Source organism: Neocloeon triangulifer, unplaced genomic scaffold (genome assembly GCF_031216515.1).
Source record: "Neocloeon triangulifer isolate White Clay Creek 2 clone unplaced genomic scaffold, ASM3121651v1 ptg000017l, whole genome shotgun sequence".
Classification (NCBI taxonomy): domain Eukaryota; kingdom Metazoa; phylum Arthropoda; class Insecta; order Ephemeroptera; family Baetidae; genus Neocloeon; species Neocloeon triangulifer.
The window spans coordinates 2,236,584-2,253,606 of NW_026775559.1; the positions used below are offsets into that span (position 1 = coordinate 2,236,584).

Genomic DNA, 17,023 nt, shown 5'->3' on the forward strand with positions numbered 1-17,023 from the left:
CCACAAAATCTTTTTTTAACTTTTCTACAACAAGTTTAGTACCGAAGGAAGCGCATCTCATCATTCTCATCTTAGATGACACGCCCCCTTGTGTACGTAGCTGTGCCAACATTAAAAAGTTGTACGAGTGTGAACACGCATTTTTTCCTCTTTTGTCGTAAGGAAGTTTTGAAATTGCAATTTGATCGCATTGCGTTTGCTATTTTTGACAATAATGTAGCACTCCCATCTTCTTTCGAAAGGAGGCCGTAATCAGGCTCATTCATGTTCGATATCGCGGCGATAAAAAGGTGTGAACATTTGTGGGTTGCGGGCCTGCGGCTTTTTCTAGTGCACTTTTTCTCACCCCCCACCTATTTCATCGTTTCTTTTCATGATCTCCCCACCTCTCAAATGGCTGACGGCAATCGATTTGTGATATTGTTTGAATAAAAAAGGACGCTGCTCACACTTTTTACCGTCGCGATCGGCCCCGACGTGAACTTTCAAATAATGTGAGTATCCGGCAGCGGGCGGCGGCGCCGCGGGTGGCGCCGAACGCGACGACGCCACGCAAATCGGCGTTTTGACCGAGCCAAACGGGTTGTTTGATGGTGTGTTTACCCCCTCTATGCTATCTCGCTTGAGATTGATAGATAGCTGCTCGCGACCGTCGGCGGACGCGGCTTCCTGTCCGAATTCCCCCTCGGACGCCATCCCGAAGCCCCTCGCGTCCCTCCGAAGACCTTCTCGCACACGTCGGCGCCGTCCGGCGCCTTCCCGAGAGGCCCCGGACTCGAAGGCTTGGTAATTAATGAGCTGTGTTATTGTGCAAGGCCACGTCGGTCTCGGAATGGAATACTCGCGAATCCGCCGAAGATAAAAGTTCTTGGGATCCTGCCTGCGTGCCCCGAGGGTTCCAACCACGGTTCGCCCTCGAGTAACACTGGCGCCTCGACCGGACGCCGACCCGTGTCCGGAGGATTGCCACCCACCGCGACCTTGAAACGCTCATCGACGCTCATCCTCCAGTTCCGACCACCCTCATTCCGCAAACCCTATTCCACATAAATTCGCAATTTTCCCAAAATGAATCATTGTTTGATTTTCAGCGTCATTTGAGAGTAAAAATTTGTACATTTCCCAAATGACCGGAAATTACTCTCCGTTGCACTAATGGCACATTTTTGCTCGGAAAAGTGCTTCCGTGGGGTTCCGAACGTCCCACTTGTGATAGCCAAAAATTCTCCTAGGGGTTAGATTCATAACAAGTCCACTTTACTGTTTGCGTTAGATTTGTTTATACCATTTGTGAAAACTATTACGATCGCTGATTTCAGGGCTATCTAAAAGGGTGAGAAACGGCCGCGGCGCGTTTTATTACTGGCGGTGATAAGCTGCCAGGCTGGCGTCCACACAAGGCGAGATCAGAGTGGGACCGTCCCACCAGGTAATAAACCGATAAAATTGTCATTCGATTGATTGCATTGTATGATTCTTGCTGATTTTCCATCTGTTTTTGAAATAATTCTGCAATTCTGTCACCTGAAATTAAAAGATGTAATCATCAAATTTTAGTTCTTTTTCTTTAGCAAATTGGTTTGGCAACAAATAAGAGTAAACAAATATTAACATCCCCTTGATTTTTTTTGCTGAACTAAGCTTCTTGCTGACGGTTATAAGCAACTTTTTAATGCATTAAATTTTCTGCAAAGTATTTGGTTTCAATTTTTCACAATTTAATCGCCATTATGTTTCTTCTTTTCCTAATATTTTAACTGTTAGTAAATTGAGATTCTACTTTGATGAGGGCCCGATTTGAGGAACGGTCAGAATTAAGTAAAAATTTCCTTCTCTTTTCTAACTACCCATAATTCACATCCCTTATTTGACATAACATAATTCTTTGACAAATTTAAACAGTTCTTCTCTCAAAATCTGATCCCATTTGAATTCTCACTTTAACTATTCATTCTAAATTCTTGTGATTTTGGTTCACAGGCTCGGTTGCCTGATATAGTGGTCGACAACGGTGTGGAGAAGCGCGTGGAGACACCAGAGAAAGTGCGGGAGGAGCTGCGATGGATGCCGAATGTGGTGGTGGACACAGATTTGCGCATGTTCTTGAGTGGTGCCCGTTCGATTGCTGCCTTCCAAGGTTTGTGTGACGGTGCGTCTCCTGAGGACGGTTACCTCTTGGCATCGCGCGACGATATCTCCCTCAACGCTCACAGTGTGGTTAGTTTCGAACAGTAGACCTACCTTTTAAAACTATGCAACCCTACTCACCATGCCCCTCTGCCCAGCTTCATGACTCTGGTTACAATCACGGCAAAGCCCTGGATGCCCTTGCGAAGTGCCCCGCGCCTGACGGCATTGACAAAAAGTGGTCCGAAGAAGAAACTGTAAGAGTTTGACAGCGAATTGTGTTTGTTTTTAATATCATATTTATTTAGAAACGTTTCGTGAAAGGACTACGCCAGTTTGGCAAAAATTTCTTCAGGATCCGCAAAGATTTGCTTCCACACAAGGATACTGTGAGTTATTTTTTTTTTTAATATTCGCTAGACTTTTGTCACTACATTTCAATATTTTTAGTCTGAACTAGTGGAATACTACTACCTGTGGAAAAAGACCCCAGGTGCCAACAACAATCGTCCTCACAGACGGAGACGCCAGGGCTCCCTCAGACGTATTCGCAACACGAGAAACTCACGACTCCCTAAGGAGTCGGATTCCAGTGAGTGTCGCTTTGGGTTACTCGTTGGGAAACTGCAGACAAATCAGAATAAACTTGACGCTTCATTGAATATGATGATTAATAAAATGCAAAATCCGTGTCTTGTTTTTTTAGGTGTGGGTTCGTCAAGACCGAGTTCTAAAGAGCAGAGCGAGGGGGCTGGGAGCTCTGCAAGCGAGGAAGAGAACTCTGAGGATGACTCTGAGGGACCTACTGGCTTCCAATGCAGCCACTGCTTTACGACAAGTAAGTTCTACATGCTCATTAATTTGCCGTCCTAGAAACATGTTGAAATGCTGCTAAACTTCCAAAGTTTGTTAAAAAAATCAATCTCCATTAAAACTATTATATATTTTTAAAAATATAAAAGTCGAACGTGGTTTTTGAAGTTTATAATTTTTTTTATTTTTTAATACATAAGCTTCACATGCACTAACCTGTTTGTTTTGATCATTTGTTTGTTTGTTTGTTTTTCTGAAGGAAAACTTTTTATATTATATTTATCTCCAGCTTCCCGTGATTGGGCGCCGCTCAACAAAGAGCAGAAAAGCCCAATTCTCTGCTCGGAATGCAGGGCGCACCACAAGAAGAACGGAGAACTGCCACCTGTCCCACCCGCCCCTCCAGGTGGCAGGGATTCGCGCGACTCACCTTATCTCTTCAGGCCTGTGCAGCCAGACGAAGCAGCTGCTGCTGCTGCGGCCGCTGCAGGAAGAATGAGGACTCGCACCAGAGTTAAAGAAGCTGTAAGTTCAAACGTGAGATAAGCAGATTGAAAGGGTTTTAACATTGATTATGTTTTAGCCTGCGAGAGGTGGAAGAAAAAGAGGAAGTGGAACGGACACTCCAGAGAGTGAAGCTGATAAGAAGTGCAAGTCCCCTAGCGCCTCAAGCAATTCTTCATCCCCAAGTGATAAAAAGAAGAAGAAAACGGAAGCTGCCAAAGCCCTCAAGCGAAGCCAGACTGAGATGGAAAATGAGGACGACAAGGATACCAGCTTTAAACGGAAGAAAGGAGACCAGCCTGAGGTTAGTATTGTTATGGATTTTTTAATTTGTCTGTTTACTAAAATTGTATTTGTCAAAATTTTAGAGTCCAGCGAGTAGTATCAGCTCAGACAGTGGCAATGTTCTGGATGAGGATGCGAATGAAAATGAGGGAGAAGCTGAGGTGCTCCCTGAGCCTGAAGTTGCCAGCTCCGGCTCAGGTTCACCAGTCATTGCCACTCCCTTCCCGCCAAGCACTCCTCCAGTGGAACCAGCTACTCCTGCTGAGAAGCCCCTGATTGTACCTGAGGACATCAAGAAGGAAGAACCTCAAATGGACGAGAAACCTCTTAGTGAAGAGGTTGAACCTCCTGTTGCTCCCTCTGAGGCCAAACCAGAGGAAGACGTTAAAGAAAAGGTTGCTGAAATTGCTCCTGAGGCCCTCATGCCTGTGAAGGAAGAAGCAACTGTAATTAAATTAGAGCCAGTCGACCGGCCTGTATCTCCTGAAAGGGAAGAAAAGAGCAGGCCCTCGATTCCTCCACCTCCCTCTCAACTGCTGGTTTCTTCTGGTCCTTTTGGTGGCTTTTTGCCTCCGGGACCGGCTTTTGCTTCATCTCTGTCAATGCCTGAGCAATCAGAGGACAGCATTAATCAGAACGAGCCGCAAAACCTGAAGATCAAGCAGGAAATCATCATTCCTCCCCCACCAACGTCGGACATGATGATTGACCCCTTGCAGCAGCTGAAAGAGGTCAAGGTGCCTGGCTACTCACCAACCAACCTTGTGTCCACTGCCGTGTCCCAACCCCTGCCTCCAAACAGCCAGTCTGTTGAATCCAGTCCCTTTTCGGCCCTTGACATTAAGAAAGAATTGGTTGAGCCCCCAAAATCACCCAAAGCAGCGAGCAGACCTTGCAGCCCACGAGGCTCTCCAGCTCCGGCCCAGGCAACTCCACCAATCAGACCTGGACACTCTCCTTTGGCTGGTCGGGCCTCTCCTAGCGCCCCATCCCCCTCAGCCACCAGCACAGCACCCATGGTGCCCATTTCCAGTGCAATGGGCATTCCGACCTCGATGGCCTCGTCTCCGTTCGTGACCCACCCTGCTCTGCTGCACCCATCACATCATCCTGCCCACCACCACGCTCCTCACCCTCTGAGCTACCACCCCTTCCATCCGCATCACCACCCTGCCTACCCTTACCCCTATCCCTTCCCCTACCCTTATCCACATTTGCCGCCTCAGCTGCCTCCGCGCATGCAGTCAGTGCCTCCGAGTGGTGCCCCTGATGCTGGACCGACGCCCCCGCGACAAGAAGAGCAACAGCCCTCTGCGCCCTCAACTCCGTCGTCCTCGCACAAGAAGCACCACCGATCAACCCCACCCTCAAGTGGCCACCACTCGTCTTCGAGTTCGTCGCACCACCACCACCACCAGTCTTCGGAAAGGTCCTCTTCAGGACATCACAAGATGTCGTCCCACCACCAGTCGCCGGGCTTGATGATGCACCCTGGCTCGCAGATGATGCCTTCGTCTGCGCCCTCTTCGCTCGAGAGTCTGAGGGCCGCCTCCCACGCCCTCCAGCAGCAACAACAACAGCAGCAGCAGCAACAGCATTCGCCGCAGGGACCCTCACCCCTTCATCCTCTGCACCATATGCAGCACCATTTGCCGCCACACATGTCGAGGCACCCAATGCTGCCCCCAGAGGAGCCTAAGTCTGAAGCTGACTCCATAATTCCTGAAGAAGAGGAGGCACCCAGTCCCAATCACATCCCGAGAGGGCCAAGCCCAGAACCCAAAATTGAGGACACTGAGTGCCACCGTAGCCAAAGCGCGATGTAAGTGTATTTTTATTTTTATAAACTAATGATTTTTTTATTATATTTGCATTAGAAATTTCATTTTCAAACCAGTTAGGCAAACTCAAATTTTTGAAGGTGGAATTGATTGGTAAATTGTAATTTTAAATGCTGCATTTTTGTTTATTCCGTAAAATTTTGTAGGAAAAATTATATTCTGAAATTGCGGCAAGTGGATTTGAAGGAATCTTTCCATCATGTCTTTGTTACTTTGTTTCAGATTTTTGCGCCATTGGAACCGTGGAGACTACAATTCTTGTGCACGCACAGATCTTACTTTCAAGCCAGTGCCTGATTCAAAGTTGGCCCGCAAGCGCGAAGAGAGAATGAGAAAGCAAGCTGAGAGAGAGCGAGAGGAACGCGAGAAAGCTGCTGCCCAAGCTGTAATTGTCAATTCTAATTATATACCAATGAATAATATAAATCTTTTGCAGAGGAAAATCACAACTCCTGATAAACAAGAAAACTCGAAGCCCCCCTCGAGAGGTCCAATCGAAACTATCACCTCGCCTTATGATCGATTTGCACCAAGACCAGGATATCCTGACACGCCAGCTTTAAGACAGTTAAGGTATTAAAATACTTGATTTTTAGTACTAACTTCACACTATTAATTTTTAGTGAATACGCCCGTCCTCACGCCGGATACTCGCCAGGTGGCATGCAACGTTCAGGTGGACCCGTGTTGGGTCTCCCACCCCAGTGCATGGACCCAATGCTACAGTACCACTTATCCAACATGTATGGACCAGGAACTAGAGAAAGGTATAATCTATTTTGTCTGAAATACATGGAATCTTTTACAAATATTTTGATTAGATTGGAACTGGAACATTTGGAGCGTGAAAAGCGAGAGAGGGAAATGCGGGAGCTGCGTGAACGGGAGCTCAACGATCGGTTGAAGGAAGAGCTGATGAAGAATGCTGTCGCCAGTGGAGCACCTCGCCTTCCTAATCCCCTGGATCCACATTGGCTTGATCTTAATCGCAGGTGAGGAAAAGCCTACCAACCGGAATTTTAAATTTAACATAGATTTCTGCAGATTACGAACTAAATTCTACAACATGAGGTTTCTAATTTCCTTTCTTTTCTGATATGCCGAACTAATTTTCAATCTCATCATTATTGTATAAGCTGAAAAAGCTGCTAAAATTGAGACAAGAGATTTTTTGTAATATGCTATTAAATTAATCCGGAAATATTCTGTTCCATTACAGGTATGCCGCAGGACCGAATCCCTCTGCAGCAGCAGCAGCCGTCGCCAATGCCACAGCAGCAGCAGCAGCCATGCAGCAGTATGGAATGTACCCGCCTTCCCTCGGCCCCGGTGGACAGGTTGCTCTCAGCCCCCTGGAAAGAGAAAGATTAGAACGACTTGGTTTGTTTTATGCAAATAAAACCCAAATCGATTTGAATGCCTTCATCAACGCAGGTTATGGTCGACCAGGCGCTCTGATACCTCGCGACCCCACCCTAGGAATCCCTCATCCTGCAGATCTGCTAGGTCGCCAGTATGGAGATCAAATTGCTCACCAGGTATTATCCTTGCCTCTCACATCAGACTGAGCAGTTCTAACTTTATTTCTACTGGAATGAAAATAACTTCCAAAGGGATAGCTTGATCCAGTCAAATTTAATTTGAATTTTTTTTTTAACACAATATGTGTTGTTTGAAATTTCAGTTAACAGCTCAAGCGGAGTTTCAGCGTCAGTTAATGATGGAACGGGACCGCTTTGGTCAGAACCCGATGCACCCTGCTTCCCTCATGGCGCAGCACGACGAGTACATGAGGTGAGTACGAAAATAATCCGCCATCAGCATCTTCCAATCTGGTCATCTGTGCCATTCTTCATTTTGGGCCCAAAAATTCTGAATATTGTGCAGACGGCTTTGCCAACATTTATAGAATTTGCAATTTGAATGAATGATTTCAAATTTTTGTTAGTAACTTTGAAATTTTGTATCTGTTCAAATAGGCAACAGCGTGACCGTGAAATGAAAGTAAGGGCTCTGGAAGAAGCTGCTAGAGGAAGTCGGCCCTGAGGCGATGAATGCACAAAGCGTAGGGAAAGAAATTAAGTTTAAGCGGGTAGCTAGGGGCCTAGTCTCGATTGACATCATGTTTGTATGTATAACTCTACGTAAAAATTAGTTGCACCTTCACTACTTTTCCCTTTCCCAGCCCTTGAGAAATATTAACACTATCAGTATAAAGAATGAATAGAGATAATTTCAATGCTGATCTAAATGTTGGAAATATTTTCTTGAATTTAGAGGACAAAAAGAGTAAAACAATACACAGTATGCGAAGAGAAGTAATATTATATCATGCATTGACGGAGGTTGTTGGAAACAAAATGGTGTACTTTAATGTAAATATGGGCAAAATTGACAAGAAAAATTTTCGACAGGGCTTGCGACAAAAATTATTATCTATTGTAGAGCGAGGTAGGACATATTGTTAAAAATTGTATGCACTTTTTTTCTTGTAATTGTAAGTGTAACGATGATGAATTTATGATTTTTACTCCTACGTCTGGAATCTAACGTAGAGATTTTTACCAACTTAATTTATTTTTAGTTAAAAAAATCATTTGTCTGTTTTTCTGACAAAGGAATAATTTATGTGTAATTTTCTGCGCAAATGAGGTTGTAAATATAATGGTATTTTTTAATCTCTTCTTGTGGCCAACCAATCAATCAATCTTGTTACTCGGGCTGATTTTAACAAGATATATTCAGGAATGCCATCACCCTGTTCACTGCGTTTATTTGACTAATCTCGCACCAACTGTGTTGGTGTCCATTCTATTTTTCAACTACATGAGTTTCACCTCGCAACTTGAGTAGGTAGAATTTTGCATTACCTCGGCAACACATTTTTCTTGCTAACACACAGAATCTCAATTTAATTCTAAAAGAGGCGCTTTCACTGAAATTCTAACAAAGTACAGAGAAATTAAATTATTAAAGAATCTACTACTCGCCTTTGATAAAGATGGACCTTCGGTAGTTGTTGAAATTAGCATCGTTGCAATAACCAAAGTTGAACAAGTGCAAATTACCTGGACTTAGAGAAAAATATTTGCGCGCGCGACCAATTCGGAAAGTTCTTTTTTTACTTAATTTCTGCTAAAAAAATTTGAAGGGGCCATGTTAAGAATTATAAAAAAAATTGATCAATCAATCACACACAAAATGTACACTCTGTCTCTGCAAGAAATAAAGAAAAGTAATATTTGTGTCCCTGATTTGACGACACCTTAAGTGGCTACAAATAAAAATACATGATGAGTGTTCCCTTTCACGCAATACTATATTAACAACTAATTAATAACAACAATAAGCAGTATTTTCATAGCAAATATTTTTTGTTCGATTAGTGATGAGTCACAAATCATGTGTACATAACAAGTATATTAATGAAAACAAGTGAATGAAACGTTGTAAAATGTAAAACTGAAAGAAACAACCCTTTGTCAACTGCTTTTCGGATCGGCGGCACCTGTGAGGAGGTTGCTCCGCTCAAACCAATAATTTGAGACTAGCGGACGCGGCAGTTTATTATTCGACAATATTGAAAAATGAAACAACCTGTGTGCGAATCATCTCAGTGCAATTTCTTATTTTATTATTAACTTATTATTTTGAGAAAATCTTGTTTGAAAATTTTTGATCTGCTGCGTTCAAGTCAAGTGAATCGTAAAACTATCAGACCCCTGTTAACAAGCGAATTGGTACAAGTCTCTCACAATGGATCTTATGAGTAATGAGTATGTAATGGAAAAAATGATGCATTTTTCTGCCGTAGAAGTGTAAAAGAAATGTAATGTACACAAAGCAGTTGGCTTAGATGATGTATCAAAAAAATTAAATCTTACTCGAAAAACCAAAACTGAGGGATCCATACCGAAGCCCCTGCTATTACGGGTCTATGGTCTCTTATTCATAACGTTTGGTTTTACCGAGAAAATTTTAACACAAAAAACTATATTATGGATGACCTGTTAAAATGCTACACATACAATTGAAAACTGGATGTGTGTAATCAAAAGAGAGCGAAACATATATTAGAATGAAAGAAACTATAAACAAGAACTTTTGAATGCGACTGGAGTTTTTTCACGCTCGCAGTCGAGACGCAATCAACAGCAAAAAGAATTATATAAAAACATGTAACAACAAGAACATCAACTGCGGTTAATTTTAATAGTTTTACTTAATTATATACAATTGCATAAAATATCACATATAGGATGAAGGATTTCAAGTAGGCAGAATCCTTTGGTTTTCAACTATTTATTTTTCTGTTTGAATGTGTTTTGACTGATACAAAAGTGAATAAAATTATTCTATAATCAAATAAAGCTGCGTTTTCACTCCTGCTTTGTCATATTACAAAAGAGGAAGCCTTGCACTACTTTTTTTATTTTTAGTCAACAGTCATTTGTTATTCTGATTTGTTCAATTTTTTCAGCCTGACTGGCAAGAAAATTGCTCTTTCCTAAGGTTTCTCCTTAAATGGGACGCTTGCTTTTTGGGAAATGTGCACAAAAGAATCGCCATTAAAAACACGCATTTTCCTTGACAGAATATAGCACCGGGGCCCTTCTTCTGTGACTGGAGCAGGAGCGAATAATTTTAATTAATTTCTTATACGAGCTCTTCACTTCTCAAAATGTGATTTGATATTTTACAAAACGGCGGTGTGTGCAAAGCAAAAAGCATCTCTCCCTGCGCTGGCAAACTTTTCCTCCGCACAGAAGAGAGACGTCGAGTTTTAATTAATCGCCCGTCATTTCCCCACACAGACGTGCTATGCCACCGCACAAAAAGCACAGGTGAATTATATTTTCCAAGCGGAGACGGTTTGCGGAGAAATATACATATTAAACCTCTGCTAGCGAGCGGCCCTTCTGGGGCTTCATTTTTATACTTTTGATTTTTATACATCTTCAAAACTCGGCAGCCAACTCACTTTTTGGACTAAACAAATTGTTTTAATTCTATTGGGAAAGAGGAAAAGTATACAATGATTTTTTGGAATTTGTTGAAGATTTATTTCTGAAACACGTGTGGCCTGTGGAAAATCGTCGACCTTGTGGAAAAAGAAAAGAGCCCTGTTTTCTTAGTTGCCAACCATGAGTCGCTTACATAAATAGAACAGACAAAGGCGCATTTTCGTTTGACAGATTGACCACGGCGAAAAAGCAGCCACACATATTATGGCATTGCAGCTAAGCTTGGAAAGAATGAAGCCCCACCAAGTGCGGAATACATATGCGCACATTTTTTCAGCCACAAGAGCAGTCTGTAAAAATGGTTTCAAGTCAGAAGCGTTCAAAGAAGAAATTATGTTGAGCTGAAGAAGCGGAGAATTAAAATTTTAATATATTAAAAAATAAAACATTTAAAAATACATACAAAATATTATTTTTCACAAATTTAAATCTTCAAACTGTATCTAAACAAAATTTTTATTTAAAAATTATTAAAAAATTAAAAATTTTGAATTTTGAAATGTAATCTTTTTAAAAGGTAATATTTTATTTATTATATAACACTCAATATTTTAAATGAAAATCAATAATTTCTTATATCATAATTAAATAAATAAGTATAATTTTTAATTTTATTATTAGTTCAATTATAAATTTGATTTTTTTAAATATACTTATAATTTTGTTGCTCATATTTTGCTAAAATTTTAAAGGTTATCCAACGCTTTAAATTTAACCTCTAATTGAAAAATCTCAAAAACCAAGAATTTTTTTCAGAATTTTAGTTCAAATACGTCGTTTTTCTTCATAACAAAATCAATTAAACAAAAGTGAAAGGAAATAAATGCAGCATTATTGCTTTGCATTTAATGGTTTGAATAAAAATGAACTGGGGAGTATCTGATGGGGGGTGGCGGGCGCAAGAAAAGAGCCCTTGCTAGGGCTTCTCCTCGACAAGAGCGAACATGATGTTGTGCGCAATCGGGCCGCCAGCGGAGAGCACCTCAAGGTGGCGGTCGCACCTGACCGAGTTCAAAATCATGGATCTGCCCGAGCTGGACGCCGGTGCCGAGCGCAGTCCCCACGTGAGCGGCGCTCCTCAGGGTTACTCGATCACGGGTCTCCTGATGACGGCCGCCAGCAACCCCTGCACCTCCGTCTCTGACTCACTGCTCTCGGCAAGCTTGCTCAGCGCTTTTGCCACTGCCCCCAATCCGTCACCCACCATCATCCAGCAACCAAAGTTTTCAGGTATAAACTTAAAATTTCCAAAGAATTGAAATTTAATTAAAACTGCTACTAAATTTTTTTATAAAAATAAAAACCATTCGGGTATATTTTGTAAACAAGGGAATAATTTGAAAAGTCAATTTTGGTTTAAGGCTCTATTTCTATGACGAAGATTTTTTTTATTTTAATTTTACAAGTTTGCCAGTTCGAAAAAAGATAAAATATGTAGTTAAAAAGTTAAATCTCATAATCCATCATAATCATACTTCAGATTAAAATCAAATCTACCTGGTTCGAAATAAAATTAATTTTGCTTTATGGATTTTTCATAATCCTGACAAAAAGAATTGTGATCTATCAACAGATTTTTTGAAATTTCCTTAGAGATTTTTTATTACTTTCTTCAATTTACTACATAAAAATTTACTTTATGAAAATAAATTCCATGCAGCAATCTTTCTCATATAAATATTTAAATCTAAAATAAATTAAATTAAATACATGTTATCTAAATGAATGTTCGCAAATAAAAATACGTACGTATACATGGAAAATTAATATAAATTCTTTAGCCAAAAAGTGATCTTCAAACGATGATAATCCTTAATCAAAAACTACCACTGCTTGCAACATCACAATAATTTGGTTGCACAATTAATTCACAAAATCTGAAAATCACCATTCCTGAGACAGAAGACACGCGACATGCACTCACACACTTCCTCCGCCAACCACAAAATAATATTTCTCCTTGGCCGAAGAGCAGATTTGCGAATCCGTGGCGCACTGACAAAATCCGGCTGACGACTGAGCGAGTCTGGAGAAGAAGGGTGTCCAATTCACTCAAACAAATGTAGTTAGTGCAACCCAATAATGTAATGTAAGCTAATTAGGTAAAAACGCGCGGCGCTCGCGGAGTGGGCCGCCGAGGCGAGGGTGTATGATCCAACTAGCCTAATCGAATTCGACGCTCTCTCGCCAAATGTAATAATACCCACAACACACCACGCCTTTATCCCTTTTGCACTATATTAAATTAATGAGTCGCACTCGCAGACACAAATCCATTTTGCCGTCACTCTCTGTGACCACACACCATCTTTGTCATTAATATAGTGTTTAACCACCACTCACTGGCTCAAAACAACAAACCGTGATCCTAAACCAAGAGGAGATTACCTATCAAGACTGTAAAGCCCTATAGTCTTTACTTTTATATCTTGAAAAACAGGAAGCTCTGTTATCTGGGAACGATTGAATAATTCAGGACTATAAGGCAGTTGTGACCTTTTATTTTATTAAAATTGGAGATAAAATTTTGTTTGATTTTGTTTATTGGGATGAATATGAAATATTAAGTATATAATACATGCAGGTTTACTTAAAAGCAAATCAATATTCACGCCTTTTTTCAATAAATAAGAACATTTTTTCATAGAATTATTGAATAATCTCAAATTACAACTAAAGCCGTAATTATGACTATTTGCTTACTACAAATAACTTTTGTTTTGTCAATTGCACAAAATATTTTGGGTCTAAATCTTTGATGTTTGGTAGTTTTGATTCCTTTTTTTAATTTCCTTAAAACGTTGCTTTATAGCAAAGAGGTTGTGTTAGCTACAATAAAATTTGTTCTTCATAATATGCTTCTAATGTACAATAAATTTTGAGGTTGAGCTACCCATCGACTTATTACACTAAATCAATTATTATAGGGTGATATGGTATTGATCTTGTGATATTTTCATGAAAGTTAATCAGAAAGATTTTAATTTTTTTTAATCCTGGACTCACAAGGAGGCAACTGTAATTTCAAAAATTCAATGTCCTCCAGTTCATTTTTTTATTATAATGTATCACTCAAATTGACTTATTGATTGCAAAAAAGCATAAAAAAATTATCATAAAAAATACCAATTATATATTTATTGGCTTTCCTGCTGAAGCCGCCCATTAAACCAATGCCATAGTTTGTAATACTTATCCAATTTGTTTTTTTATTAGCATCTAAAATATCAAAACCTTTCTGGAAGTGTTGAGCGATCATTTTATTGGCTCGGTCGTTGCCTCGATAATGTGTCACGTTAAATAGGTTAAAGTCGGCTTTTTAACTCAGCGCAACTTTGTACGACTTCTATAAAAAGTAACAAAATAAATTTCCTCTCTCACTTTTCGTGTGTGTTATACTTTAGGTTACGGAGACAGTCCTTTGGAACACTCGTCCAACAGCCAGTCATTGGCCAACGACGAGGAGAATTCGTGTCCAGACGAGGATTCCTCCTCGGTCCTAAGTTTCTCAACTCTTCCTGGAACGTCTGCCGGCGGTCCCATAAAGCGCAAACAAAGGCGATACAGGCAGGAAAGAAAAGATGAAAAATTTCAACCTTTCCATAATAAATTTTTTAGAACAACCTTTACCAATTTCCAATTGGAAGAATTGGAAAGGGCTTTCCAGAAAACGCACTACCCTGACGTTTTCTTTAGGGAGGAATTGGCCGTCAGAATCGATTTGACCGAAGCTCGAGTTCAGGTTTTTAAACCGATTCTGTTGTGGCAATAGATTTTTATAAAAAAATTTTGTTTGTCCCAGGTTTGGTTCCAGAACAGAAGGGCCAAGTGGCGGAAGCAGGAAAAGCTGGCCGTGAAACAGCAACAACAGCAACACCAGCATCATGCCCTTATCAACCACTCGGCCTCTTCGCTCGTACAGGGAATCCTCTCAATACCAGGCACGTATTTGCCAGCGCCTGCAGTTTACGCAATAGGCAACACGTTGCACATTTATGACGCGAAGGCTGCATACCTCGCAGAACTATCACAAATTTAAGATTATAAATTTTTTAAATAATAAATCCAAAAAATATTCTGAAAAATATTATTAATGAATAAAAATTTGAAATTAAATATTTGAAGGGTCACATACAGCTAAAGTTTAGTAGAAGAGATTCAAGAAAAAAATTTGGTTCCCACACAATAATAATATTAGATGCGGATCAGCGCGGATCTTTTTATAGTTAAAATGATTTTTCATTTTTTTTTTAAATATATAAAATTTGCGGAGCTATTTATTTTGATATTATCTTCATGATCTTTATAAACAACCCCTGCAATAATGGCTTTTGGCAGGACTACTTCAATATTGTACTAAAAAATAATGAATTAAATGTTAAAAAATTTAAAATATGGATACCCTAAATCCAATCTTGAAAATTTGTAGGTTTTTTTTTTAGTTTTAACCATTTATATTAATTTTTTTTATCAGACTATTAAGTAAACTTTCACTTCAAAAATTAAAAAAACTACAGTGCATTTCTCAAAACTAAACATTTAACTTTATTTTACACACACAAAACACTTCAAAATTATTCAAAATGAAATAGAAAAAACTAAATTTTAAATCTTATTTTTGGGAAAAAAATATTACACAAAAACTTTAAAAGTGACAAACTTTTATCATTTATTGATTCTATAATTTTATTCCAGTGTCACACAGCCCAGCTGGATTAATGTCTGACTCTCCACTGCTGTCGGCACAGTCAATGTCCTCTCTAGGAGGTATAATTTATTCGGACTTTCGTTCATTTTCAAATTTTTAATCTGTTCCGAAATTAAAGGAACAAGTCCATTGGGCTCTTTCAGTCCGACTCCTTCGGCAGGGATGTACCTAGGAATGGAGTGGCCGCAGCAGGGATTTTCTCCCCCGTTGCAACCAGCGTCTCCTCACTACGTGTAAATTTCATATTTATATCATTTATTTATATGTAGCTTTTTTAATATAAAAATAGATCGACTGTGCGAATTTGGAACCTCAGATTTATAAATAATAGAGACCAATTTTATTTATTATTTTTCATTCATATTTGAAGGAGCAAAGTTGCAACGCGCGTCGAAAGTCCGGAGCTGGTCGACTCAGGGACGAGTGCCTCCGACCTGCTCTTGCAAGCGGCAGGGGCGCACTCGCCCCCTTCGACACCCCATCAGTGTTCGGTGTCGTCGCCAGGGCCGCTGTCGCAGACACATGACCACCTACCTGACCTTCACGAACTTAAGGGTGATAATGACTGAGAGAGCCAATTAAAAGTGACAGGAAAGTTCAAGGGACAGCGACGTTGGTATTGATAAAATTATATCTCTCAATGTTCTCCACAAATGTTCTCTTCCTGTTTGTATAGGGGTATCTGAAAAGTTATCTCAACGCGTGTGACGAAGGGAAAACCAAAGTAAATGTATTTATGTTGAAAAAAAAATATTTATCACTGTTTTCAAGAGAACGTCAAAACTCTGATTTAAATTAAACAAATTAAGTGTAAAAGGATTTAGAGATCTTTTCTCTCTCCTTCTCTCTTGCTGATTAATAAAATCATTTAACTGTGCGGAAAAATACAAAGATATGAAGAAGGACTTGCTACGGTTAACAGTGTTGAAGAGGAATTTTTTAATTATATAATTATCTATATGTACAAAGAAATAACAATAAAATTGAAAATGAGAAAAAAAACTGTTTTACTTTTCTTTTTATTATTCCTCAAAAAATCAGTTAGTTCTTATTAGGCCTATTAATGTTTTGAAAATCTTTACATAAAGAATCATAATTTATAATCTGAAAAAAAGTACCAATACCTAAGTTTAGTTTTAAGCAAAATTGATTTAATTCATATATAACTGCCTAAAACTAAAATACCGTATCAGCTACTTTTTTTTCAAAAAAAAGAGGAATATTTACATGTATAATAATCTGTCATAATCCTTTATTTTTTATATAAATAGGCCAAAAACGCGAGAAATTATCTGCTGCATGTTGTGCTTATTTGATTCGCATTGCTTTAATTAATGACGCTCTCATCTTTTAGTAGCATTGTCATTTTTTAATAAAGATAAAATAATCAGAAATAATATATATACAAAATTCCAATATCCAATAGTGTACCTTTTAACTTTATTTGAAAATGTAATTCTTTGTTTATTAATTATTAAATAAACTTTGATTCACTGTTATGAAGAATTAAGAAATAATATTAATCGAAACTAATTCATTTTTTTAAGTAAAAAAAATCCGGTGAAATTCCACGGTTCCCACATAATAATTTGTAGTCCGAGATGTGTGTCAAAGAGTTAACGGGCAGCACCGCCAATAAAACGAAAAGTCGTGGTCAGTTGATTCGCGGGCTGCTGAGGCGGTGAGAGCGGCGCAGTCGAAAGCCAACCAACCTGCCAACT

General features: G+C 39.5%; 2 protein-coding genes across 7 annotated transcripts; both read left to right on the forward strand.

Annotated features, from left to right (window-relative positions):
- The first annotated feature begins 338 nt into the window (after positions 1-338).
- LOC132203132 (arginine-glutamic acid dipeptide repeats protein-like) lies at positions 339-9,940 on the forward strand. 4 transcript variants are annotated; one of them, XM_059630654.1, is made up of 18 exons: positions 339-494; positions 1,320-1,429; positions 1,981-2,217; positions 2,286-2,384; positions 2,436-2,516; positions 2,578-2,719; positions 2,834-2,965; positions 3,230-3,465; positions 3,524-3,748; positions 3,813-5,551; positions 5,793-5,955; positions 6,007-6,143; positions 6,194-6,337; positions 6,392-6,562; positions 6,790-6,950; positions 7,005-7,108; positions 7,255-7,364; positions 7,550-9,940. In XM_059630654.1, exons 3-18 carry the CDS (start codon positions 2,065-2,067, stop codon positions 7,614-7,616), a joined length of 3,864 nt encoding a protein of 1,287 aa, XP_059486637.1. In that variant the 5' UTR covers positions 339-494; positions 1,320-1,429; positions 1,981-2,064; the 3' UTR covers positions 7,617-9,940. The 4 variants fall into 4 exon arrangements, with proteins under 4 accessions (XP_059486637.1, XP_059486638.1, XP_059486635.1 ...); XM_059630655.1 differs by having other exon boundaries at positions 6,007-6,137; XM_059630652.1 differs by having other exon boundaries at positions 5,793-6,143.
- Positions 9,941-11,546: 1,606 nt separating this feature from the next.
- On the forward strand, positions 11,547-16,279 carry LOC132203282 (paired box protein Pax-6-like). 3 transcript variants are annotated; one of them, XM_059630941.1, is made up of 7 exons: positions 11,547-11,824; positions 13,999-14,336; positions 14,397-14,535; positions 15,290-15,361; positions 15,421-15,535; positions 15,673-15,918; positions 15,979-16,279. In XM_059630941.1, the coding sequence occupies exons 1-6, from the start codon at positions 11,614-11,616 to the stop codon at positions 15,869-15,871; spliced, it is 1,074 nt and encodes a 357-aa protein (XP_059486924.1). In that variant the 5' UTR covers positions 11,547-11,613; the 3' UTR covers positions 15,872-15,918; positions 15,979-16,279. The 3 variants fall into 3 exon arrangements, with proteins under 3 accessions (XP_059486924.1, XP_059486925.1, XP_059486923.1); XM_059630942.1 differs by having other exon boundaries at positions 13,999-14,161; positions 14,213-14,336; positions 15,673-16,279; XM_059630940.1 differs by having other exon boundaries at positions 15,673-16,279.
- The last annotated feature ends 744 nt before the right edge of the window (positions 16,280-17,023 follow it).